The following is a 25,893-nucleotide window of genomic DNA, read 5'->3' as shown; positions in this document are numbered from 1 at the left end:
GCTGGCAGGAAGACCACGTTCCTGGGACGCCTGGAGGTCTGGAGTGTCTCTCATCAGTCCAGCTGGCGGTCTAGAGCGACCCTCAGAGCCCGAGGCTCACTCGGCTCTGTGTTTAGGAAGACAGGCGTGCAGGGGGAGCTCACACCTGAAGAGGCATAGATTCCGGCTAGCTCCCGTAACGATGCCTGCCTGCCTGCCGTCTCGGCGTCTTGGGACTGGGCTGGTTTCCAGCGCACTCGAGTGGATGTTCACCCCAGACGAGCACACCCTCCCTCAGGGTCTGCAGGAGTTGTGGAGTCAGAAGACTCAGAAAGCCAGCAAACAGCGCCGGGGTGGTCTGGGGGTCCCCAGGCACCCGTGTCCACTCACCTGCAGCCATAGTAATCTGGTGTGGGCTGGGCCTCAGGCCGTAGGGGAGGGAAGGGCGGGGAGGGCGGGCCCTGAGAGAATCTGTAAAGAGGAAGGAAGTGAGCCCTGCATTGCCTGCCACCGCAGCCCAGTCACCAGGAAGGAGAAGAGGGACAGAAGAAGACAGAACACGACAAGACAGAAGACCACAGAACAAGGCCCGCGCAGCCATGGCCCCCTGGCGCAGGACAGACAAGGAGCGGCTCGGCGTGGGTAGGTGTGGGTTGGCGTGGGCAGGTGTGGGCTGGCGTGGGCCAGCCCCGGAGGAAGGACATGGGGCAGCCGGGCCTAGCCCGGAAAGATGCCCGACACCTGCCACACTGGGCCCATCGAGGTCTTGGGCTCAGCGTCTCCCCACTTCCCTGCCCGAGGTCCTGGTGCAGAGGAAGGTGGACGCCTGGGCCAGGTGGGCCCTGCCAGACCCCGGGTGGGGTCAAAGGAGCCCTGGCCACTCCAAGGAGCCCGAGCATGGCCCCACCTGGAGACCTGGCCTCCTGAAGGGGTGCGCTGTCCCGCCTTGCCCACCTTCCAGGCTCTGGACACCCTGACTTGGTGAGCGCGCAGAGGATGTGGGAGACTTTCGAGTGGCCCAGGCCAGCCCTGTGGCTTTCTCTCAGAGCTGTAAGGCCCAGGCTGGGGCCTCCCTTGGGCCGGAAGTGGGACGGGGAGGGGAGGGAGGGAGATGCTGCCAGGCTAATGGAGCTGTTGGTGCAATGTGGTGCTTTTATGCGCGCGCGCGGATTTGAATCTGAAAACTGCCCCACCCCGAGAAGGTAGAGAACTGCAGATTTCTGCCCAGAACCCTGGGCTGCGCGTGCTCTCATCCTGGACCAGCTCCGTGGGTGGCTCAGCTGAGTCTCCACCAGAGGCTCAACAAAGCCTCTGGGCACTGCACTTCTTCCAGCTGGTGGTCTCACCATAGAAACACCGGGCAGGCAGTGTCAGCGAGCGACCAGCTCTGAAGCCGTGCTTTGGAAGACTGGGAAGGCCAACCCGCAGTTGAAGCCTTTTCCCCCTCTGTAGACACTAGGGAGCCGTAGAGAGCTTCAGAGCCCATCTCTGCTTCTGCCCATGCAGAGGGCAGCAAGGTAGACAGAAGAGCGAGGGTGCTGGGGGCCGATGAGGGTGGGCATGCACGGTCACTGGGATGCTTAACGAGGGGGGCTGTGGTGAAGTTTTGGCCTCCAGTACCTAAGCCTAGGTCCCAGCTTCCAGCCCTTCCCAGCCCGTGGCCTCTGGCAGGTTACAGCCCTGCTCCAGTCCTGCGTTCCCTTGTTTATAAAATGGCGGTTCACAGCAGACCTGCTACTCAGAACACTGGGACTGGGTGAGCTGATATTGTCATAAAGCACCAGAAATCCTCACGAGTGCCAGTGATTTCTGATTTAGACGTTGGCCTTTCAGGTTCCCTTGGGGACAGTCTCGAGCTCTGCGGTGATGGCAGGGAGGTGGGGGTACTGGGAATTGCTGTGGTCCTCTGTGGATATGAACGGTTTATCCTCAATAACGTCTGCACAGACACAGTGGTGTTGTGGTGTGATTTCGTCAAGCCCCGGTTGTGGGAGCCCACTGTCAGCCCTGACACAGTATGCTCGGAGCCAAGGCGTTCTGTTCAGAGCATGAATTCTGGCCTGGCAGGGGGCTCATGTGTGTAATTCAGCTTCTCAGGAGGCTGAGAGCTGTGGATTGCGATTTGAAGCCAGCCCAGGTGGGAAAATCTGTGAGACTCATCTCCAGATAACCACCTGAAAAACTGAAGTAGAGCTGTGTGGCTTGAAGTGGTAGAGTGCTAGCCTTGAGCAAAAGAGATCAGAAACAGTGCCCAGGCCCTGAGCTCAAGCTCACACACACGCGCACGCGCACGCGCGCGCATAACAAAAATGACTTCTTGGAACCAGGAGTTCTGGAGTAAGAAAAGGAGTCTCACCATCCATTCCAATCAACTCAGTCCAGAACATTCCTGTTCTTAGGTGCCCAGTGAGGCTCAGACCCCCTGCCTCAGGAAGCTTCCAGCCTAGGGCGGGGGGAATCTTGCTTTCTGCATGGAGCAGCGAGAAACACAATAGTCTGGGCTTGGGATAGTGACACCTGGTCTTTCTCTTCCTAGATAGTGTACAGACAGGGCAGGTGTCCATTAGTAGTTGTTGATGGGATGCATGGATAGATTGGTGGATAGGTGAGTAGATGGACAGATGGATAGACTGATGGGTAGGTGGACAGATGAATGGATGGGTGGGTAGATGGATGGTTGGATGTTGAGTGGATGGATGGATGAGTGGTTGGATGCTTAAGTAGGTCAGGGGCTTGGTGGGTAAATGGATGGGATGGATAGATGGATGGATGGATGGATGGATGGATGGATGGATGGATGGATGGATGAGTAGATGCGTAGTCAATTGGTCAAGAGATGGGTAGATAGATGGGTAGGTGGATGGATGGATGGATGGATGGGTGAGTGGATGGATAAGTGGTTGGGTGGTAAAGTAGGTCAGGGGCTGGGTGGATGAGTGGATGGATGGGCAGACAGATGAAGGGATGGACAGTGGGTAGATGGATGGGTGGATGGAAGATCGGATGGTAAATGGATAGATGAGTAGGTGGATCGATGGGTTACTAGGTAAATGGATGGATGGGTGAATGATCCTGAAGAGAATGTGAGAGGGCAGAGGAGGGGCTAGGAGGATGGGTTCCCGATGGCCCTCAAGGGAACTGCCCTGCCACACTTTCATCTTCCCAGCCACTCCTTCCCCACCAGGGCCTCTGGGAACAGCAGCAGTACATTGAGCTCTTCTCCATGCCCTGGATGCCCCGCCACTGGCCTCTCAGCTGTGTGGCTGCATGCACTGATGACCCTGTCCCCTGTCCATCACATGTCCAGCTGACTCCCCTCCCCCTCCCTGCCCTTTTCACCCTTCCCAGCCCTCCCCAAGGCCTGTCTTTCCTCTCCCCCCCACCCTTCTCCCTCGTCCAGACTCACTTCCCTTGTGGGGCCTGGCTTTTCTTCTGAGGGCACACAGCTGCTGCAGCAGGCAACCAGGCCCCGTCTCTCCAGACCTGTTTCTGTGTTTGTGTTTCTCTTTCTCTGGAGGCCTGGGGGGTGCAGGAGAGTCATGCTGTCGCTGCCCTTCCCGCCTATGGGTGCCGAGTTCACTGTGCTCTGTATCTGGGAGTAGAGAGCTGATGTGGAAGCCCTCTTCCAATCCTGCTGATGGGACAGGAGAGTGTACAGGCGTGTGTGTGTGTGTGTGTGTGTGCCAGCACAGGAAAGGATGGGGAAGATGCCCGCGTGAGTTGTGGCTCCAGCCTCAGCCCCTGTGCTGCTGTGGGCCAGGTGTGCCCTGGTGTTTAACTTTGCACCCTCCAGTGGTGGTCGTGTGTTTCCCGTTACCGTGGTGAACTTCTGGAGGCTGGCCATGCAGGGTCAGGGGTCCTCGTGGCCCGTGGCTGTCACCGTGGCCGGTGTGAGGCCCAGAGTGACCATAGGCTGGTAGAGGAGACTGGAGTCGACAGGAGCCAGTGTCTCTTTTTCTAAAACCCCCCACATGCAGGGTCAGGCTGAGGCCCCATGATACCTACGCCCATCTTTCCCACACCCACCTGACAGCCTGCTGTGTCTCAGCTCCTGCAGCCGGTCACGTCCTGCCTCCACAGGGCTGGGCCTGGCCCCTCCGGCACGGGCAGCTGGGCCAGTGCAGAGGCTGGTCAGTCTCTACTGGATGCTAGCTGCTCCTGTCCTGCCCCTCTTCAGCCTCACCCCAAGTTGTGACGAAGCAGACGTCTGTGCTGGGATCAAAAGACCCTAACTGGGAATCCCGACTTCCTTCCTGCCAGCTTTAGGTTCATTAAAGACAGTGCTGTAGCCGTAGCCATCCAGCGAGGGCTGCAGGGGTGTGGGGGGTGTGGCCCAGGAAAGGCTGGCCACCGTGGGGTCGGACAGTGTCTCCCACAGCTATCACCAGGATGTAGCCCCAGGAATGCACCAGTCAGCGAAGCAGCACTTTGAGCTCTGCTTGGGGTTCAAATCCATTTTCTGCGGTGGTGTTAGGCCACAGCCCTAGGGTGTTCCTGGGACCCCCTTTTCCAGTCCTGACAATTGCATGGTACGTGCATGTGTGTAAATAAGTGTGGTAAATGAATGAAGTCTGGCCTAGTCAGGCCTGCGCCCCCGTGCCCAAACAGTGGGAGCCCACGGGTGCCTGTGGACAGGCCACGGGCTCGGCCGGCAGGGTGCCCAGTGAAAGTCTGCTGCTCTCCTTAGCGTGCAGCAGCTGGAGTGTAGACTTCTAGATGATTGCCCTGGTGTCTTTGTGCGAGAGGATGTCCCTTCCATTCTGTGTCTGTTTCTTCATCTATAAGGAGGAGCGCGTGTTTCCGTCTGAGGTTGAACGGTGGCACGGAGCCCTGTCCTGGGACAATGTTGTCTCTTCATCCCCTGGCTCAGGCTTTTGATGGGCAGAACATAGCTGCTCTGGGCAGAGCTGGGGATGGCTCCGGGCCATCAGGCGATCACTTGCGTGTGGGTCGAAATCCCACCTATATCAGCACAGCTGCCAGGGCTCACTGGCCTGGGACTCTGTGTGAGTCCAGGCAGGGTCAGTGCCTGCGATGGCACAGAGCTCAGGATGGTGCTTTCCCCACCCCACCAACCCCAGGCAACAATGGCTGTGGCCTTGGGGGGCTGCAGTCTTAGGGTGCTGTGGCCATCAGGGGTCTTTGACATGGGGCAGGGTCCTCCTCCGGTGTGGGGTGCAGGGTGGGGGCCTCTTATCCATTCAGCCTTTGCCAGTGCTGGCTGCCACGCTGGCACAGGGCAGCCCTGACACCTGTCTCTTACTTAGCCCCAAATCTCCCTCCTGTCCACCTTTCCCAGCGGCAGGCTGGCCAGGTCTGGCATGGATGCAGAAGCAGAGAGGAGCCACCACACTTGGGCACAGGACGGCGGTTGGGTGCAGAGCTTCCTGTTAGTCATTTAGAAAACCTAACGGAGTGGGGATTTGTAAAAAAGCCACTTCCTTTGTCAGCAATGTGGGCCCCTTGCACCCCCCCGCCAAAGCCTTGAGAACAGAGGCCCTGTTCAGAGGCCAAATTCAAATCCAACCTCCTGACCCCTGAGTAGAGTCAGATCTTCAGGAAGACCTTGGGTCAGGCCTACCTGACGCCCTCTTGTGCCCTGGGAGCCCTTGGGCCTGGAGTTGGGGGGCACAGATGGGGGAGACAGCCAGGGACGCAAACCCAGCCACAGCACTCGCCCCTGCGGCCTGAAGCCAGCCCTGGCCACCGGGCTCAGCCCTGGAGGTTTTCTGCTGAGCCCGGTGGACTGCAAGGCCAAGTCCACAGGCTGACCTCTGACCTCTGACCTCCATGCTGGAGTCTGTCCAGCGAGGCCTGTGTGCAAGTGACAGCAGAGTACAGAGGGAAGGCTCGAAACCAGGCTTAGAGTAGAGAGGTGGAAAAGCAGGCTGGGGCAGTGAGGAGGTGGGGAGAAAGGCCCCCACATGGGGTGGGGGGAGAGGCCCCTACATGCCACCGTCCCTCTGACATCTGCTCTCAGACAGGATTAATTCCACATTAGCCGTTAACTTCAGATTTGTGGCTCCAGGTAACAAAATATTGGATCTACACATTTTTTTTTTTTGCCAGTCCTGGGCTTGAGCTCAGGGCCTGAGCACTGTCCTTGGACTTTCTCAAGGCTAGAGCTCTACCACTTGAGCCTCAGCACCACTTCTGGCTTTTTTCTATCTATGTGGAACCAAGGAATCGAACCCGGGTCTTCATGCATGCTAGGCAAGCACTTTAACCACTAGGCTAAACTCCCGGCCCCGATCTACACAATTTTTTAAAAAGTCACTCCCTAGCGCCCTCCCTCCCAGTCCCAGCTGCCATCAGGCTGTGCTCCATCTTGGTGGTGTTTCCTTGTCCCCATCTTCAAATGGAATTGAGCACTGCCAAGTTTTCAAGCACCATTCACCCCACTGCCTGGCCTCCTATGAGTGACATTCCATCCTCTGCATGGAGGCCATGTGCTGGTGGCTGGGAATTATTCCCATCCTCTAGGCAGTGAGCATCTCTGGTCCTGTGAATGCTGATGGGGAAGTTTTGGGGGGACGCTCGCTCACAAGTCACACAGGCCTGTCAGCCCTCAGGGAGGTTTGGGGATATGAGGGCTCCATAAAGAGGAGGACACCAGGCAGAGGAATTTGTTACGGTGAAGGACCTGCAAAGGGCCCATGTGATGGGGAGTGGAAAGCATGGCATGCTGGGATGGGAACTCAGTGAACCCCTCGTCCCCCCACTGCCTGGTCACGTTGTTGAATGTGTCCCACAGGAGGCCATGTATGGGGACGTGGCATCTCGGGGGCTGTGCAGGGCCTGTGTGGGGAGGTCAAGTTCAGAGAGTAAGCGGCGGCCGGGGGAGCCGGGCTGGGTCTGGATCGACTGCCAGAGGTCGATGGGTCTGTGCAGGCTTCTTTTTGACCACATGGGCCTCATGGCAGGGGACAGTGGGAAGAGCTGGAGCCGGGGTTCACCAAGACTCACCGCCCCTCTCCCCTCTCCATAGCCATCTCCAACTTCCAGGGCAGCCGGGCCCCGCAGCTCACCCTGCAGATTGGCGATGTGGTGCATATACAGGAGACCTGCGGAGGTGAGCCAGGGCCCCCGCTCCTCCCAGTCCATCCCGGGCCCCCAGGCTCTGAACACACATGTGCCTGGGGTGTGATACCCACAGCCTTCTCCCTTGCCCAGATCCAGCCATCGAACCACACCTGTGCCAGCACAGCCACTGGTGACGTGGTATGGTCCTGTGGTGGGCGTCGTGGGTCATCTAGGGATGAGTAGGGGTCCTGCACACACATGCACACATGCATGCACACACGTACACACACCCACACCCACACACACACCACCTGGCATCAAGCCTGAAGTAAAGAGAAGAGACCTGCCCACTCCTCCCCATTCCGTGTTCTGTGTCCACAGACTGGTTCCGGGGCTACCTCCTAAAGCACAAGATGTCACAGGTGAGCTGGCGTGTGCGTGGGTCTGGCCTGCCTGCCTGCCCTCCTCCCGCATGCTCTGTGCGTTCTGGCCCTGACCCCCATCCTCCCGGCCCCTTTACTTAAGGGGTCCCCACTGCTGTCTCCTCCAGCCCCCCTGAAGACGCCTCTGCCCATGCCTTCTCCGCACCAGTCCCTGTGCAGTGCTGCTGTGGCGCTCTGCTCACTCTGTCTCCTTTCACCTCACACGGATGTCACTTGTTCCGTGTGGACGTCCCTCCTCCCCTGTGACACGGAGCTGGGTCTCATTCGCTGTTTCCCTCACAGGGCATCTTCCCCAGGGCTTTCGTCCACATCAAGGAGGCGATGGTGGAGAAGGTGGGGTACGTGCCTGCTCCCCGTCCTATGCTGGCTCTGCCTGCGGTGCTCTCTGAGCTGCCCACGTGCCTGAGCGCTGCCCTCCGGGTCTTCTTCCCCGTGCCCCGTGGGCTGGGGCGGGGCTGGCGTGGGAGCCGTGGGGAGAAGTGGGAGACCCCGCCCCACTGCCCACACCATGGCTGCCCCCATCCTGGAGAGGGGCCCTGGCGGCCCTGTCCGGTGCCTGGCTGAGGCGGGGCAGTCTCCTCCTGCGCCGCATCTCATCGCAGGCGTCTTTCCTCTCCCGCCCCACCAGAAACACAGAGAACATCGTTCCCGCGGAGATCCCTCTGGCCCAGGAGGTCACCACCACGCTGTGGGAGTGGGGAAGCATCTGGAAGCAGCTCTATGTGGTGAGATGCCTGGCCGCCCACCCGCCCTGGTGATCTGGTGCTTCCCCTGGTGTGGCAGCGCCCATGTGGCCTGGCCTGAGACCACGGAGGCCCGGGGAAGCTGAGGATTTCTGTTCTCCTACACGGCGCACGTCCTCAGGCCTACGGTGGAGCTTCGGCCCTGAAGCCTCCCGGTCCTGGTGACCCTGATTTGGGGGGTAAGTCCCATTCCTCATCCTGGTAGCTGACACCACCCCCCCACACCCGCCCAGGCCAGCCGGAAGGATCGCTTCCTCCAGCTGCAGTCCATGATGTGTGAGCTGATGGAGTGGCGAGCGCAGCTCCTGTCGGGGACGCTGCCCAAGGATGAGCTCAAGGAGCTGAAGCAGAAGGTCACCTCCAAGATCGACTACGGCAACAGGTGAGCACGCGGCCAGTACCCCAGCCAGCTGGGGGTGACCCCAAAGGCGGAGAGGAGGGGGTGAGGCAGAGAGAGAGAGAGAGAGAGAGAGAGAGAGAGAGAGAGAGAGAGAGAGAGAGAGAGAGGGAAGAAGAAGAAGAAGAAGGAGGAGGAGGAGGAGGAGGAGGAGGAGGAGGAGGAGGAGGAGGAGGAGAAGAAGAAGAAGAAGAAGAAGAAGAAGAAGAAGAAGAAGAAGAAGAAGAAGAAGAAGAAGAGAGCCAGAGGTATGGGGACAAAGACAGAGACACAGAGACAGGTACAAAGAAAGAGAAAGAGCCAGAGCCAAAGAGTGAGATGTACACAGAAACATAAAGAGTGACAGAGGGAGTCAGAGAAACAGAGAGACGGTAGGGGAGAGGGAAGGAGGAGGGGGGAGATGGAGGGAGGGAAAGGGAGAGGAAGCGGTGGGGAGGGGGAGGACACCAGGACCAGACCAGGGAAGATGCCAAATGGGCTTGGCAGCAGGGGCCCCTCGTGCTGAGGGGAGCCTCACATGAGGGTTTCTGCAGGGCTGCGGGGAGCTGCGGCAGGATCCATTGTTCCTTTTTCTTTCCTCCCTTTTCTTCCTTTTTGAACCCATGGTCTCAGGCTCCCCGGTAGCCATGACCACAGGTGTGAGCCGTGGCACTCGTCCCTTTTGCTCTGTGAGAGCTTCACAGTGCATGTTCTGGTATCATGAAGGGCAAGGGCGGAGACACACGGAGCCATTCCCAGCCTGGCAGTGGCCCTGAGCGCGGCCTCCCCAGGCCCTGGGTGCTGGGGACTGCGAGCGTCTGAGGCTCCAGTTCCAGAGCTGACCCGAGGCGCCCCGGCTCCCAGGTCAGCAGGCGGGGATGTTTTATTCATGCCTCTCCCATGGACCTTGGAAAGCAGGAGGAGGCAAGCTTGGCGCTAAATTATACATTGGCCTTGGCCGGGTGCCATCTTCCCCCGAGGTCGGTCAGTCTGTGCCCGGCATGCGCTCTGTGTGTGACTCTGTTGGCCTGGTCGGCGTGGCTGGCGTGGCTGGCGTCGTGGTGCTTCATGCTCGCGTGTGGGAGGGATTTCCCACTGAACGTGGGCCAGGGTGACTCCACTTCCTTCTGCCCGTGTCTGCACGCCCCAGGCTGTGCCCGCCTCTCAGCCTGGCTCCCCAATGGGACTTTTTGGTGCCCTCTCCCTCTGTCCTCCCTGCCGCCCTTCCTCCTTCCTCCCCGCGTCTGGTGCTCGGAGGCGGAGGCCTCAGGAGGCTTCCCGAGAGCCTCCGTGCTGTTCTTTTCTAGGTTACCGTTTTTCCCCGCTCTCCTTTCTTAGCTCTTTGCGCTCGGCCCCGAGCACCCAGCCAGCCCATCTGCTTTCTTGTTGTGTGTACGCATCTTTTTCCTATTTTGATTTTTTTTTTACAAGGAGATGTCTCGGTACACGTGTCACCAGTGTGTGAACGCAGGCAGGGTCTGGCTGTGTCGCTCCGGCTGGTTTTGAGTCTGAACGCCTCCTGGACAGCTCTGGAGGGCTGGGATCTCAGGAGTGTGCCACTCTGCCAGGCTAATAGTTTAAAATATCGCTGCATGACATTCCTCTCCAGATCATGGTTTTGCCATTTCTCTCTCTCTCGTTCTCTCTCTCTCTGTCTCTCTCTCAACAATTAAGTAGGCCTTTGTTTATTTAGCACCCACCCCCTCATTTCTGCCCTGTCATTGGCTTTCTGATCCACATCTTGGGGTTCTCCCACTCCCGGATGGGGCTGAGAGCCAGCTATCGTCATTGGCGGACACTGATTCCCTGGGGTGGCTCTCATGGCATCGGGGGAGGGGGGACTCCTGTGAAAGAATGCAGGGCTCTCAGCCACCATGCCAGAGAGGCCACCCCATGCCCACGAGCCCCACGCCTGGCCCTCCTCACGCAGCCCTGTGGCCTGAGCTGCTCAGCGTGGCCTCCCCTCCACTCCCGCTCCTCCTCAGGATCCTCGAGTTGGACCTGACGGTGAGAGACGAGGACGGGAACACCCTGGACCCTGGCCGCACCAGCGTCATCAGCCTCTTCCACGCACACGAGGAGGCCACAGAGAAAATCACCGAACGCATCAAGGAGGACACGGTGAGCAGCAGGTGTGGGCCGGCAGGCACAGGCCAGGGGCCCGAGGGGCAGCCCTGAGGAACGTTAGAACCGTGGCCAGCCGCCCTGGGGCCCAGCGGTCAGTGGCCTCAGACCTCCACGACAGCTGCTCTGTGCTCAGCTGCACCCGCCTGCCCTGCTCCTGGAGCTTCAGGACTCCAGAGAGCAGAGAGGGGCAGCGAAATAAAGACCTATGGAATGCAGCAGTCCCACGTGGCAATGGAGAAGGTGATGTGACTGGGCGAGCTGGGGTGAACCCCAGCCACCTCCCCCAACAGAGCTGGGTGGGGCCTCTGACTCCTGGGAGATGGGGACTGGCATCCGAGCAGACGCTGGGTATTCTGGGCTCCAGGAAGGCGCTGGGTCTGGTCAGCTCTGAGGCTGGTAGAGCAGCAGCAGGGACAGCAAGTGTGAAGGTCCTTCCTCCCTCCCTCCCTCCCTCCCTTTCTCCTTCCCACCTTCCTTCCCTCCCTGCCTTCTTTACTTCCTTTCCCTCCCTCCCTTGCCTCCCCCTCTGTGTGTGTGTGTGTGTGTGTGTGTGTGTGTGTGTGTGTGTGTGTGTGTGTGATGTGAGAATTGAACCCAGGGCCTTGTGCACCCAGGTTTCCCCTCTACCACCGAGCTACCTCCCAGTCCTCTCACTTTGTATTTCATGGGCAAACATTTATAGTTTATACCGTTTGTGCCTCGTGTGTGGAGGGAGTGCAGGTGGCACTGGTTCTCCCCAGACAGGCAGCTCAAGGCCTGGGCATCAGGGACCTGGCGAGGATGAGAAAGCCTGGGTGCCCAGCTGGGGAGGCCCGGAGGCTATGGGGTGCAGGCCTGAGTGTGCAGCTCCAGTGTCCCAGACTATGGCTCTCCTGGCTTCAGGGACATGGCCTGATTCTCTCCCACCTCCCACCCCAGTCTAGAGACCAGCCAGACTATGGGACGTGCTCCCGGCTCTCCTCCTCACCCACCCACAGCCTCTACGTGTTTGTGCGCAACTTTGTGTGCCGGATTGGGGAGGACGCCGAGCTCTTCATGTCACTCTATGACCCCAACAAGCAAGTGGTCATAAGGTGGGTATGCCACCCGCGGCCTCTGCAGGCGAGGCCCAGGGGTGGAGGCTCTGCTCCCTGAGGTGACTCTAGGGTGGATGTGTGCCATGGGAGGGGAAAGAGGGGCAGGAGGAGGAAGATGAGGTAGAGAGGAGGTGGAGGAAGAGGCAGAGGAGGAACAGGAAGAGGAAGAATGGAAGGGGGAGGAAGAGGAAAGAGGAGACAGCTCAGCATGGGGCCTCCTGTGGCGCCTCGGTGGGGCAGCCGTCTGAGGGGATGCGTGGAGCCTGGGGGGTTCACTGGCCCCTCGCCCCTGGCCTCTCCCCGCAGTGAGAACTACCTGGTGCGCTGGGGCAGCAGAGGCTTCCCGAAGGAGATTGAGATGCTCAACAACCTGAAGGTGGTCTTCACGGTGAGTGAGGTGGAGCCCCACAGGCCACGCGCCACGCGCCACGTGCCACGCGCACCGCTGCACTAACAGCTGTGCCGGGCTGGGCAGAGACGGGGGTCTGGAGGGTTGACATGACCCAGGGCACTTTTCTCCTTTGTCCTCCCTCCATCCCTCTCTCTCCCCGAGCTGAGATCACGGCTGGCGTGTTCTCCACACCATGCCTACACCTCTGTGAGCAGGGACGCCCGGGGCCTAGGGCAGGAAAGGCCTCTTTGCTTTCCCGGGTTCTCCGTGGTTGACCGGAGTTCTCCCCATATCAGGAAACACGGGACTGTTCTAGAACACGGACGGCCTTAGCTCACGGGCACACACACAAGCAGGGCCAAGTCCCGTCAGCCGCTCACCAGCCACAGAGGCTGCGGCAAACAGCACTGATGCCAGCTGCCATTTCAGTGATCGAGTTCTGGGCGGGAACTCGGCCCCTCTGCTCTGAATGGGTGTTGGGGTGGGAAGGAGATGAGGCTGGGCCTGCACTGCAGGGGAGGGACCCTGGCGCGGACCTACACACTGACGGGTTGCATCCAACAGTGACCGCCATGGTAGATCAACCCTCCTTGCTCTACAATCCTTCCCCGTTACAGCCCATTAAGTGCAGCATCCGGCTGTGGAGTGCTTAGCTCGGGCCGGGCTGATTTATGTTGTTTGTTATTTCCTGAGAAGTAGGACAGAGACCTGGAGTAAGACCGCGGGTCTCACAGCGGGGCACTCTCAAAGGGGCCCTAATCCCATCACACCTTTATTAGTTGCCTGTCAGAGCCCATTCACATCCTGGATAAAGAGGGGTCCCCGGGCTCCCTGACAAAATGGGGAGGCAGCTGTCTCACAAGCAGCTTGGGGAGAATTGGTGGAACAGACCTCAGAAAGCTGTGCCACGAGAGGGAGCGGCAGCAGGATGCAGCTCACGTGGGATCTGGGCCCCCCTCGCCCCTGCCACCCGGGCGCTGGTTGAGGGCTCTGCAGACAGCAGCTGCCTCTGCAGCCACCACCACATCTCCCTCCAAAGACACGGGAGACTGTGGAACCGGCACCTCCTGCATGGACTCACGCACTGCCCACTGGGTACCACCGTGGACAAGCGGTGTGCTCGATGCCAATCTAGATGTCCCAAGGGGAGGAGAGACGTGACTGAGAATGGAGGTCATGTCCTTTACAGATGGGAAGAAGTTGACACCAGGGAGAAGTAAGGGGCAGGCCTGCGAGGTGGAGGTACAGGTAGCAAGAGAGACCTCATGTTAAAAGTGAGTGTTGAGCTGGGAATGCTGAAGAGAAATGAAGGGGAAGACGCTTCCACAGGAGATTTCAGAGTGGACTGGAGGAAGGCATTGGGCTGGAGAAGGGGCTGTGTGCCAGCCGACATGGTGGAATTGAGCCAGGTCTGACAGAGGGAGTCAGGGTGGGGGTGAGCATCCTGTGCACCGCCCAGCACGCCCCGTGCACCCCCAGCACGCCCCGTGCACCCCCAGCATGCCCCGTGCACCCCCCAGCACGCCCCGTGCACCCCCCAGCACGCCCCGTGCACCCCCAGCACGCCCCGTGCACCCCCCAGCACGCCCCGTGCACCCCCAGCACGCCCCGTGCACCCCCCAGCACGCCCCGTGCACCTCCCAGCACGCCCCGCATGCCCCGTGCACTAGCGGATGCTACATGCGCTCCCTCCTTGCCTTTTCCTCAGAGGTGAGAGCAATGAGGGGATGATGGCACTACCTGTAGAAGTGCTCTATGTTGGGGTGCCTCACCCCCGCTGTGTGACTGGCGCCATGTCCCCACCCGTCTCTTCTGTCCAGGGCTGGTGGCGTGATTGGCAGGCGTCCGAGTGCGAGGTGCACCCCTCAAAGGACTGCTCCCGGGCTTGCTTTTCTTCTCCTTTCTGCTCAGCATGTGACGTGTGTGCCTCTTCCTCCCTCTGCCCTCCAGGATCTGGGAAACAAAGACCTCAACAGGGATAAGATCTACCTGATTTGCCAAATAGTCCGAATCGGGAAGATGGATCTTAAAGACACAAACGTGAAGAAGTGCACACAGGGCCTGAGGCGGCCTTTCGGCGTGGCAGGTACCGGCCGCCATCACGCGCATTTTTATCTCCCTGAAAAATTGATGTGGAGCAGCTGATACTAAGTAACTTGTGGTGACTAATGGAGGCCAGAGGTGGCCAGGTCCAGAGGTAGGAGGAGAGGGGTGACTGTGAGGCCTGGGGTCTGGAGTGAAGCATCAAGCGTGTTCCATCTGAGTGTGTGTGTGGGGGGGGGGCTCTGCTCCCCAGAGCTGTGGCGGAAAGAAAAGGAAGAACAATACAGGCCTGATCTAATTACCAGGAGCAAATCATTCTGAAAGAAATATCCAGGACAGGAAATGCAGCTACACAGAATGAGTCACCCATCGGCCTGGCGCCTGAGTTCCAGATGGGAAAGGATGCGGGGAAATGTGTGGGTCCCCCACAGTGCCAGCGCCGCCCTTGCCTGGGGCTCGGTCATGCTCACCCCACTGAAGTCGCGCTCCGTCTGCCTGTCACGCACCTGACATAGACACGCTTTAATGCATTCTCTCAACAGACGCTTGAAGACCTGCGACGTGGCAGTTTGCGATGCCTGCCTCATTCTTTTTATTAAGATATAAGTTTTTAATCATGCACCGTTTGTAATCTCTGTGTACCATTGTGTACCCTATGTAAGCAACTTCTCAGGGTACCCCAGTCATCCGTAGCGCCAACCCCTGCTCCCCAGCTGACAGGACTTGCTTAGTCGTAGAGGGGAGTTTCCCACATACCTGTGCCCGGCTCTGTAACCTGGCACCCTTGCGGCTTGCCAGCAGGGCCTTCTCAGGCAGCATCCTCCAGAGCCCTGGTTTCACTGCAGATGAAACAGGACGCGTGGGCCTGAGTCGCCCACGGCTCACAGCTGCCCTGGTTCTGTCCCTCCACCTCGATCTCATGATGCACCATTAGGCATCTCCCCTAGGGTACACCTGACCCCCCAGGGTTCCCCGCTGATCGGACCTGTTGACAGAAGGGAAAACAGCCGGCTGGCAAAAACAGGAAGGTCCAGGAGCTGAAGGGCACTGTGTCCGGGTCTCTGCGCCCATATCCTTGAGCCGCTCCTGGCTTGCCTTCTCCCTCCCAGCTGAGCCACGGAGGGAAGGCTGGTCCACAGGGCCCCACCACAGGCTTGTCACCCCCGGAGGTCACCTCCGATCAGGCTCACATAGCATCAGGCCATCTGAATGGCTCCCTGCTGGAGCTCCCAGCGTTTCTGAAGTGTGTCCTTGGATGAGCTCTTTTCAGTCCTCTCTTCCCCCAACCGCCCCCCACCCCGTGCCCCTGACTCAGCATGGCCCTTCACCTCCACGTTATGCGCCTGCGAGCCTGATTTGCGGAGGCTCAGAAGCCGGACTCTTCCGTGGTGCTGTGTCCTGCGCCTGCTCTGGGAGGAGGTCTGTGGAGGACCGGGGTTTCCGAGGCTTCTCAAGGCCTTTGGAGTCCCAGCACGTGGGGAGGGTTTTGCAGACACTAGCTGTTTGGTATTCCTGTCAAACCAAACCCACCTCCCTCGGTGGAAGCTCAGGCTCTTGAGTGCTTGCTCTGCCTCTGGCCGCTCTCAGCCCACGTGCTCTGCCCACGGGTATTTGCCCAGCTGTGGGCAAGGACCCACTGCCTGTGTGTGGCCTCTCGCTGGCTTGCTGGCCCCAGGGGCCCCCTGCCTTCTCTCCCGCCATCTGTCTCGGGTGCAGCCTGTTCCTGGGCGCAAGGGGGCCCTCAGACCACCTCCCTTCTCTTCCAGGAATGGACATCACCGACATTATCAAGGGGAAGGCTGAGAGCGATGAGGAGAAGCAGCATTTCATCCCCTTCCACCCGTGAGCCCTTCCCGCAGGCCCCTCCCTTCCAAGAAGCCCCGGCCTTCTCATGGGGCCTCTCAGGGCTGGGCAGACGGGACGGAGGAGGGGGGCAGCAGCTCTGGCCCATTACACTACCTGTTCACCTGATGGCCGTGGCCTGGCAGGGCTGGGGGGGTCCCGGGGTAGGGGGGTGCCCTGCTGTTCTGGGGCCTCCATCTTAACTGCACACAATCCACAAGAGCTGGAGGACTCTGTACCAGGAGAAGCGTGCCCGTCTCTGAGTGCGCCAGGCTCCCTGGGGCGCCCCTGTGACTTGAGGGTGAGGAGCTGCTCACTCACTCCGACCCCAGCGACCCCTAGCTGGGTCTTCACCCAGCGGGCGGCCGTGGTTAGACTCAGGGGGCAGCGGAGGTGTGCTCACCTGGCCCAGGACTCTGGTCCTTCCTCCAGGCGCGTCTCCCTGGTGGACGGGAGCCCAGGACATGCCGAGCGCTGGCCGTCGGTGTCTGATAGCTGGCATGAGTTGGCTGGGGCCTGGGGTGGCACAGGCGGGCTTCCTCCCCACTGAAGGCCTGTGGAGGCCAGGGACCCCACAGGTGCCACATGGACCTCTGTGGTCTCCTCGCCTTCCAGGGTCACCGCTGAGAGTGACTTTCTGCATAGCCTGCTGGGTAAAGCCACAGCCTCGAAGGGTGACAGCGGCGGGCAGGGTAAGTGGCCGGCCTCTCCAGCCCAGAGCCTGCTGGCTCCTGGACCCTGGGCAGCGGACCCCTCTGTCCCCCAGACTGCTGGGAACTCTGGGACCCAAACCCCTCCCGCCCCCTCCCACAGCCCAGGACAGGGGCTGGCACCGGTGCCCTGGTCTTTCATAGCGACCTCACCTGCTTTCGCCCTTGCAGTCCTGGACAGGGGTGGAGGGTGGCTCCCTGGGGAGGCAGGCAGGTACCTGCAGAGGCCCCCAGAGTTACAGGGGTGAGGGGGGACAGACTGAGAGAACACTGACGGGCCCCACCCCTGCAGGCCTCTGGGTGACCATGAAGATGCTGGTGGGTGACCTCACGCAGATCCGCAAGGACTACCCCCACCTGGTGGACAGAACCACCGTCGTGGCCCGGAAGCTGGGCTTTCCTGAGATCATCATGCCCGGTGAGGATCGGGGGTGGCTGTGTCTGTCTGGAGGTGCAGGGCGGGGAGCGGGGGGGGGACTCAGGGGTGGCTGTGTCAGTCCTGGGGTTGGGGGAGAGTGGGGGGGGACTCAGGGGTGGCTGAGTCAGGTTTTGTCTGGGGGGGGAAGAGGGGGACTCAGGGGTGGCTGAGTCAGGTTTTGTCTGGGGGGGAAGAGGGGGGACTCAGGGGTGGCTGAGTCAGGTTTTGTCTGGGGGGGAAGGGGGGGACTCAGGGGTGGCTGAGTCAGGTTTTGCCTGGGGGGGAAGAGGGGGGACTCAGGGGTGGCTGAGTCAGGTTTTGTCTGGGGGGGAAGAGGGGGACTCAGGGGTGGCTGAGTCAGGTTTTGTCTGGGGGGAAGAGGGGGGACTCAGGGGTGGCTGAGTCAGGTTTTGTCTGGGGGGGGAAGAGGGGGACTCAGGGGTGGCTGAGTCAGGTTTTGCCTGGGGGGGAAGAGGGAGGACTCAGGGGTGGCTGAGTCAGGTTTTGTCTGGGGGGAAGAGGGGGACTCAGGGGTGGCTGAGTCAGGTTTTGTCTGGGGGGAAGAGGGGGACTCAGGGGTGGCTGAGTCAAGTTTTGTCTGGGGGGGAAGAGGGGGGACTCAGGGGTGGCTGACTCAGGTTTTGCCTGGGGGGGAAGGAGGGGGGACTCAGGGGTGGCTGAGTCAGGTTTTGCCTGGGGGGAAGAGGGGGACTCAGGGGTGGCTGAGTCAGGTTTTGCCTGGGGGGGAGGGGAGGACTCAGGGGTGGCTGAGTCAGGTTTTGTCTGGGGGGGAAGAGGGGGGACTCAGGGGTGGCTGAGTCAGGTTTTGTCTGGGGGGAAGGAGGGGGGCTCAGGGGTGGCTGAGTCAGGTTTTGTCTGGGGGGAAGAGGGGGGACTCAGGGGTGGCTGAGTCAGGTTTTGTCTGGGGGGGAAGAGGGGGGACTCAGGGGTGGCTGAGTCAGGTTTTGTCTGGAGGGGAAGAGGGGGGACTCAGGGGTGGCTGAGTCAGGTTTTGTCTGGGGGGAAGAGGGGGACTCAGGGGTGGCTGAGTCAGGTTTTGTCTGGGGGGAAGGGGGGGACTCAGGGGTGGCTGAGTCAGGTTTTGTCTGGGGGGGGACGAGGGGGACTCAGGGGTGGCTGAGTCAGGTTTTGTCTGGGGGGAAGGGGGGGACTCAGGGGTGGCTGAGTCAGGTTTTGTCTGGAGGGAAGGGGGGACTCAGGGGTGGCTGAGTCAGGTTTTGTCTGGGGGGAAGAGGGGGGACTCAGGGGTGGCTGAGTCAGGTTTTGTCTGGGGGGGAAGAGGGGGGACTCAGGGGTGGCTGAGTCAGGTTTTGTCTGGGGGGAAGGAGGGGGGCTCAGGGGTGGCTGAGTCAGGTTTTGTCTGGGGGGAAGAGGGGGACTCAGGGGTGGCTGAGTCAGGTTTTGTCTGGAGGGAAGGGGGGACTCAGGGGTGGCTGAGTCAGGTTTTGTCTGGGGGGAAGAGGGGGGACTCAGGGGTGGCTGAGTCAGGTTTTGTCTGGGGGGGAAGAGGGGGGACTCAGGGGTGGCTGAGTCAGGTTTTGTCTGGGGGGGAAGGGGGGGACTCAGGGGTGGCTGAGTCAGGTTTTGCCTGGGGGGGAAGAGGGGGGACTCAGGGGTGGCTGAGTCAGGTTTTGTCTGGGGGGGAAGGGGGGGACTCAGGGGTGGCTGAGTCAGGTTTTGTCTGGGGGGGAAGGAGGGGGGACTCAGGGGTGGCTGAGTCAGGTTTTGTCTGGGGGGTGGTTCTTGACTGCAGTCGTTGTCTTAAGGTTGAGATGGAGGGGTGATCCTGTTCTGAACCCCTACTGGCCTCCGGCCTGCCCCGCCCCTGCCCCTCCACACTGGGATGGTGAGAGGTTGGCTGTGGACTTGGGGTAGTGTCCGCTCGTGCTTGGTTGAGGTCTTACTGTCTTGTGCATTCCTGTGTGGGGCTCCCCCACCCGCACCCCTTCCCGCAAGCCCTCAGCGTCTTCTCCCCAGCCTGGCCCCCCAACTCCGCCAAGCAGAGGGCAGTCTGGGGGACTGGTGCCCTGACTCAGAGGCGATTCCCCCCCTGTCCAGCAGGTGTCACTACAGGATGGAAAGTCAGTGCTTTTTGACGAAGAGAAAAAGATGGCCAATATTTGACTGACCTTCTCCCCCTTTTCACCATGATTTCCTGGCAGACCCCCTCCCCCCTCCTCCCCCTCCCTCCCCCCCCACTTCCTGAGCTTACTGCAATTTCTCCTCTCCCTCTCTGGGCCTCAGGAGATGTAAGGAATGACATTTACATCACACTCTTGCAAGGTGACTTTGACAAGTACAACAAGACCTCGCAGAGGAGCGTCGAGGTGATCATGTGTGTCTGCTCCGAGGACGGCAGGACGCTGCCTGTAAGACTCTGGGGCGCTGCTCTGCTCTGCCCTGCTCTGGGGTTTGCCTGCTTCTCCTGGACTCAGCTCTCAACGCCAGGGCCCTTTGGGAGTGGTGTGCAATCCCATGATCTAGCCTGGTTAGCAGGGGCCCCTAAGAAGACCTGGGGCCACTCCCTGCCTTCCAGGAAAATAGTTCTTTAGTGTCCAGTCCCTTCTTCTCACCACTTCTCCTGTTCTCCCTCCCCCTGCCCTGCCCCCTTCCTTTCTCTCTCCCTCTCCCTCTCCCCCCTCCCTCTCTCTCTGGTTTGGTTTGGCATCTGCTGTCGTGGAGCTCTTGCAGTTAAGGAGTTCTTGGCACGAGGGTGGTGTCTGGCGGGTGCCAAGGAAGCCGGCTGCCCCGGCTCCCGCCCACTCCCCAGTGCCCGGCCCTCCTCACAAACTGGTGTGTGAGAATGCAGAGCCGCCTGGGTTCCTGCAGCATATGTCCTCTACAGCTTCCTCACGCGTGTTTACGGCTGTTTACTCCCGCTCCCTCTCAGCTGTCAGCGTGTGGGAGGCTCGGCTTCTCCGGCTTCTCCGTGCCTCCTCTCCACCACTAGGCTGCAAATGAGCTTGTTCTCAGCCCAAGTTTACATCCTTCTTAGGCCACCGTGGAGATTGAGAGCAAAATGGGGCCCCTTCCTAGGAGCAGGGTAAAGAACATTCACAGGGATGGGGTCATGAGCGGCCCCAGTCACCCCCCAATTCACCACCCCAAATCTGGACGTGGCACTGTGGCTTAGGTGGCAGAGTGCTTGTCTTGAGAAAAAAAAAGAGTGCCCAGGCCCTGAGTTCAAGCCCCAAGACTGGCAAAACAAAACAACCCCCAAACCCCATTTTACCACAATGCCTATTTAAAAACAAAAAAAACCCAACTTTCCCATCTTAAAAATAAGGCTGATTAGTCTTTTTTTTAAAATCAAACTCTGGAGTGATTCAGAATCATTTTGAAATCTAAAGAACTTCCTGCAACTGCCTTTTTGTTCATGAAACCACCCCCGTTAATTAATATCCATTAGAACAAAATCCCAGCCTTCTGCTCGGCCTCTAATGGCTAATGCTGAAACTTTTTTTCTGAAAAGTTCAAATACGAGAGAAACAACTGGGCTCAGAGGAGCACAAAGGAAGACCACAGGGTTTTTATGCCAAAGGACAAACTGCATCTCATGAATGTATGGACCACTGCTTTGAAGCTATTTTTATCCAGCTACCACCCGATCAGAGAACTTTTGAAGCTCAGCCTCATTCTAAATCATTGATACCCTTTGCCTTCCTGGTTGCCAGAGGATAAGGGAGGAGAAGCAGGGCCAGGCGGGCCTTCTGTAGCCAAGGAGCCTGACTTGGCTGGCTGCAGCAGGGACGGGGATTGTGGGGTGATCTACAGTTCATCTACCGCAGAAACTATGGGGGAGTTTAGTTGACTGACTATTGAAAATTGCCGAGGAAGTCTGTGGGAGGCTGTTCTTTCCGTATTTGCAGAAATAAATACTGCTGCCTAATTAAGCTCTCGGCAGCACATTCCCCACTCCCAGTTTCAGCTGTGGCTCCGTGGGGACAGGTTTGGCACTCGGGAGTGTCGGGCTTGTGCCTGGTGGTCTCAGGGCCTGGCTGAGGGCTCTAGAGTTAGACAGCCCTGGCTCAAGTCCCCGCATCCTCTCCTGCTAGCTGTGTGATCTTGCCGGCTTTTTGTTTTCCAATCTCAAGGCAAGAGATGGTGGCTTGTTTCTTAGGAACTGGGGTTGGATCGGGAGGGAGGCAGAGGATGGGACAGGCAGGAAGCACTCCGTGTTCGGAAGGGGAGGAGGCCTGTACAGGGGGCAGGCTGGGTAAGTAGTAGGAGGGGCTGCTTCTTCTGGGTCCCCTGGGGGGGTAGGTGGTACAGGGCCTGGTGGGGTCCAGTCCACAGAGTAAGCAGAGAGCTCCCTCCACCCCCACCCCGCAGCGCGCTCCTGAGCACTGCAGAGTTGAGTGGAAAACCCTTCATCTCCACGGCGGCCCAGCTGTCCTCTGAGGCCAGGGCTGTCCCCCGTTCCTGGCACGCCCATGGCCTTGGCAACATGATGGCGCTGTGCCGGGTGGCTGCCCCGAGTCGTGGGCACAGCAGGCACCTCCCTATCTAGAGACCAGGCCGCCCGCGGGTGACCAGAGGATGGCGGGGTGCCATACGGCACGTGCTCGGGGTCCCCAGGGTGGCAGCAGGGGACCTCTGTGGCCCGGGGAGGCTCACAGGCCAGCTCGCTGGGTGGGAGTGTGGGGTGGGGGCGGATGGGGGGAGGGAAGGGTGACGGGGCCCTGTTCCCAGCACCCAAGTCAGCCAGGCACCAGACACGGCCATTCTGTAATGTTTCCTCCCTGCGTTCCTTCACTGGGCAGAATGCAATCTGCGCGGGGGCCGGGGACAAGGCCATGAGCGAGTACCGCTCCGTGGTGTACTACCAGGTCAAGCAGCCTCGCTGGATGGAGACGGTCAAGGTGAGCCCGAGCGCGGCACCCGAGCACGGCGCGTGCCACGTGCTGAGCTAGCCTCAGCGTGGCCTGTGTGGCCCTGGCCTCGCAGCGAGGAGGCCGCCAGTGTAGGCTGGAACCTCCAGGCAGTCCAGCTCCCTTGGTCAGTGCTCCAGGGAGGGGTGGCGCAGTGGGCAGCCTTTCTCCTCTTCATGAGTTCAGTGTAGCGAGTTGAATGAGCCCTCTGGAGGGCCCTGGGTTCAAACCCCAGCTCCGGCTTCACCCTGTCCCCACCCCTCCCTGTGCCGCAGTCTCCTTCCCTGTCACCTGGAAGGGATGTAGGATGAGAGCCCAGAGTCGTCCTGGGAAGGGCGAGTCCTCACTTCAGCACCCCAGGGCCCTCGTGTGAATGCGCTCTCCCAGGAGAGGCAGCGGAGGGCAGACCCTTCCTCGAACCCAGTACCCACAGTCTGCTCCTACTCCAGAATTCCCTTGCTTTTCTTCATGGCGAGCCCAGGTCAGCTCTGATGTGGGCCAGGCTTCCTGGAGGGTAACAGGGCCATGGAGGTGACTTTGGCCCCCGGGTATTGATGGGGCCCCAAACCTCTGAAGTCCTTCAGGAACCTGGCACCGATTCTGGTTTGTGTAAGAGCTGCTACCAATGCATCTGGGGGCCCCCGGGCTGCCATCTGTACAGTGCCAACCCATCCGTCCCCAAACTGCCAGAATTGTTCTCACAGGGAGCTGGTGTGATGGCCTGGAGTGCACATTGCAGAGGTGGGGCGTCCTCAGGCCAGGCCCCGGCACCCTGGTGCATGCTGCCGGCAGACAGCTCGCTGGGTGGTGATTCTGGGTGACTGGAGGAGATCTGGGGTTGTAGCCTAGGAAGGAGAAGCATCTGGAAATGTGTCTGGTGAAAGAGGAGCGCGGACCCTAGGCGTGGTGCACATTGTAGGATCCAAGCATCCTTGTGTTTTTGTTTTGCTTGTTTTGGTTTTTGCTGGTGCTGGGGCTTGAACGGAGGTCCTGGGCGCTGCCCTGACGGAGCTCTTTGTGCTAGCACTCTACCACGTGAGCCACAGCTCCATTCCCAGCCTTTTCTGAGTGGTTTATTGGAGATACGCGTCTCACAGACTGTCCTCCTGGGCTGTCTTTGAACCCCAGTGCTCAGCTCCCGACTAGCTAGGATGAGACGGGAGCCACGGGGCCTGGCTTAGAGCATGTTAAAGTACTGGCACGGAGCAGAGTCCCCAGGCCAGCCCGGGGTGACCGCTGAGAGCTAGGCCTGGCTGCATGGCCACATCTCCTGCAGTGTGCGGGATGTGTGCTATCGTGACGTGACTTTTATGCCAATCTGGGGACACTCGGTCTTTCTTTTCCCTTTTTTTCCCCTCACTGTGATTTACGGACTTCTCTTCATTGGCTGGAGATGCAGTTTGCCAGATGGATTTTGTTTGGCCCTCACTAGTTCTCATGGGATTTGTTTACAGCTCGTCAGGCTTGGTGGTAGTGGTGGTGGTGGCAGGGGGAGCGGCAGGTGTGTTTGGGCTACTTGTTGGGGGACTGGGGTGGGAAGGCGCCCCGCTCGTCTCCTGAGCTCTGGTTTGTGTCCCTGGAGGTGGCGGTGCCCATAGAAGACATGCAGAGGGTCCACCTCAGGTTCATGTTCCGCCATCGCTCCTCCGTGGAATGTAAGCACTCATCGTGGCATCTGTGTCCCCGGGGAGAGGGCTGGGGGTCTGTGACCCCCGGGGAGAGGGCTGGGGGTCTGTGTCCCCGGGGAGAGGGCTGGGGGTCTGTGTCCCCCGGGGAGAGGGCTGGGGGTCTGTGTCCCCGGGGAGAGGGCTGGGGGGGGTCTGTGTCCTCGGGGAGAGGGTTGGGGGTCTGTGTCCCCACCCCGGGGAGAGGGCTGGGGGTCTGTGTCCCCCGGGGAGAGGGCTGGGGGTCTGTGTCCCCGGGGAGAGGGCTGGGGGTCTGTGTCCCCACCCCAGGGAGAGGGCTGGGGGTCTGTGTCCCCCGGGGAGAGGGCTGGGGGTCTGTGTCCCCGGGGAGAGGGCTGGGGGTCTGTGCCCCCGGGGAGAGGGCTGGGGGGGTCTGTGTCCTCGGGGAGAGGGCTGGGGGTCTGTGTCCCCACCCTGGGGAGAGGGCTGGGAGTCTGTGTCCCCCCTGAGGAGAGGGCTGGGGGTCTGTGTCCCCCCCCCGGGGAGGCTGCTGGGGGTCTGTGTCCCCCGGGGAGAGGGCTGGGGATCTGTGTCCTGGGGGAGAGGGCTGGGGGTCTGTGACCCCCGGGGAGAGGGCTGGGGGGTCTGTGTGCCCCCCCGGGGAGAGGGCTGGGGGTCTGTGTCCCCGGGGAGAGGGCTGGGGGGTCTATGTCCCCCCCCCGGGGAGAGGGCTGGGGGTCTGTGTCCCCCCAGGGAGAGGGCTGGGGGGTCACAAGCCACCTTTTCACCTGACATCACAACACACTTCCCAGCTAAAGACAGAGGGGAGAAGAACTTCGCCATGTCTTACGTGAAGCTCATGAAGGAGGATGGGACGACCCTGCAGGACGGATGCCATGACCTGCTGGTGCTCAAGGTTCAGGAGGGGTGCAGGGGAGGAAAGGCAGGGGGCGAGGGCGGGCTCTTCCCAAGACCAAGACTTTAACTCTTGCCTGCTGGGCGGCCTGGCCCGAGGCCGGGGACTTCTCCCGAAGTCGCCCCATGTACCAGCCTCCTGGGCCTTGGGCAGTTGTGTGGTTCTGCAGAGCAGGAGCTGAGCAGCTCGGCTCCGGAGGTCATCAGACTCTGTCTGCAGGGAGACAGCAAGAAGATGGAGGACGCCAGCGCCTACCTGACTCTGCCGTCGGGGCGGCACCACGTGGAAAGCAGGGGCGCCACGTTGAGCAGGAGCGCCAGCAGCGTGGGGGGACTGTCCGTGAGCTCCCGAGACGCCTTCTCTATTTCCAGTCTGGTGTGCTCCACCAAGCTCACCCAGAATGGTAACCCTTCCTCGTGGTCTGTGGTGTCACCGCCCCATGGAGGAGGGCGGGGGTGCTCTGGGGACGCTGGTGCTGACAGACCCCCCCCCCCCCCGCCCCGGGGCTGTCCCCGCTCTGTCCCAGTGGGTCTGCTGGGTTTGCTGAAGTGGCGCATGAAGCCCCAGCTGCTGCAGGAGAACCTGGAGAAGCTGAAGATCGTGGACGGCGAGGAGGTGGTGAAGGTGAGCGCACTTGGTTTTCGCTCATCCAGCGCTCAGGGTGGACCCCACGCACACCCGCTGGAGTTGAAGGAGACTGCTGCGCTCACCTCTGCCCTGGCCCAGACACCTTCCCAGGGAAGCCGGGCACTGGCTTGCCTGGTGGATCCCAGTGCTGGGTGTCTGTGCAGAGGCCGTGAGCCCCCGGGGACAGGGGACAGGGGACGTCGGCAGCGTCCACTCCACACCCCACACCGGGAGGAAGCCTGGAAAGTACAGCGCACGGGAGCTGGCGTCCTTCCTTGTTGCGTGCTGCGTGGTGCACAAGGCTCCTCAGAGCAGCCGCGACCCTGGGCCTGTGCACAGCTTTCCAGAGCCTCCCACCACGATCTTGTTTCCTTCCATCAGGAAACTCGGAGAGGAGGACACCTCCCCAGGGCAGCTGTGGGCTTTGGGGACCACACTGAGCACACTGAGCATCCCCTACGAGGTGGGGAGTCACGTCTTACTCCGTGTCCCCCACCCCGCCCTGGAGAGGCAGACGTTGAAAGCCCCAGATGGGCTCCTTCTGTGACACTATTGATTTGTTTGCTCTCCGGATCCGGAGATCCCAGACGCCCCTTTGATGGAGTCTGCCACCTCTGGCAGCTTAGAGATGCCAGCAGCTGGGACTAACCCACAGCTTTGCT

General features: G+C 60.4%; 1 protein-coding gene across 1 annotated transcript in view; it reads left to right on the top strand.

Moving 5' to 3' along the window:
* Window positions 1-216: 216 nt before the first annotated feature.
* The window catches only part of Dock2 (dedicator of cytokinesis 2), a 145,190-nt gene continuing 119,513 nt past the window's right edge, over window positions 217-25,893 (top strand). Inside the window, 20 exon segments of the mRNA XM_090320794.1 lie at window positions 217-388; window positions 496-621; window positions 6,968-7,051; window positions 7,384-7,424; window positions 7,728-7,783; window positions 8,074-8,170; window positions 8,422-8,570; window positions 10,550-10,685; window positions 11,610-11,764; window positions 12,074-12,155; window positions 14,109-14,244; window positions 15,968-16,043; window positions 16,659-16,735; window positions 17,046-17,171; window positions 19,437-19,561; window positions 21,956-22,054; window positions 23,646-23,718; window positions 24,501-24,604; window positions 24,824-25,007; window positions 25,131-25,228. Of these exon segments, the coding sequence (XP_090176920.1) occupies window positions 579-621; window positions 6,968-7,051; window positions 7,384-7,424; window positions 7,728-7,783; window positions 8,074-8,170; window positions 8,422-8,570; window positions 10,550-10,685; window positions 11,610-11,764; window positions 12,074-12,155; window positions 14,109-14,244; window positions 15,968-16,043; window positions 16,659-16,735; window positions 17,046-17,171; window positions 19,437-19,561; window positions 21,956-22,054; window positions 23,646-23,718; window positions 24,501-24,604; window positions 24,824-25,007; window positions 25,131-25,228 (1,941 nt within the window). The 5' untranslated portion in view covers window positions 217-388; window positions 496-578.

Source organism: Megascapheus bottae, chromosome 29 (assembly GCF_031878675.1).
Source record: "Megascapheus bottae isolate mThoBot1 chromosome 29, mThoBot2.hap1, whole genome shotgun sequence".
Lineage (NCBI taxonomy): Eukaryota > Metazoa > Chordata > Mammalia > Rodentia > Geomyidae > Megascapheus > Megascapheus bottae.
Note: the sequence above shows the minus strand (reverse complement) of the source record. Positions and strands in the feature narration are given on the sequence as shown.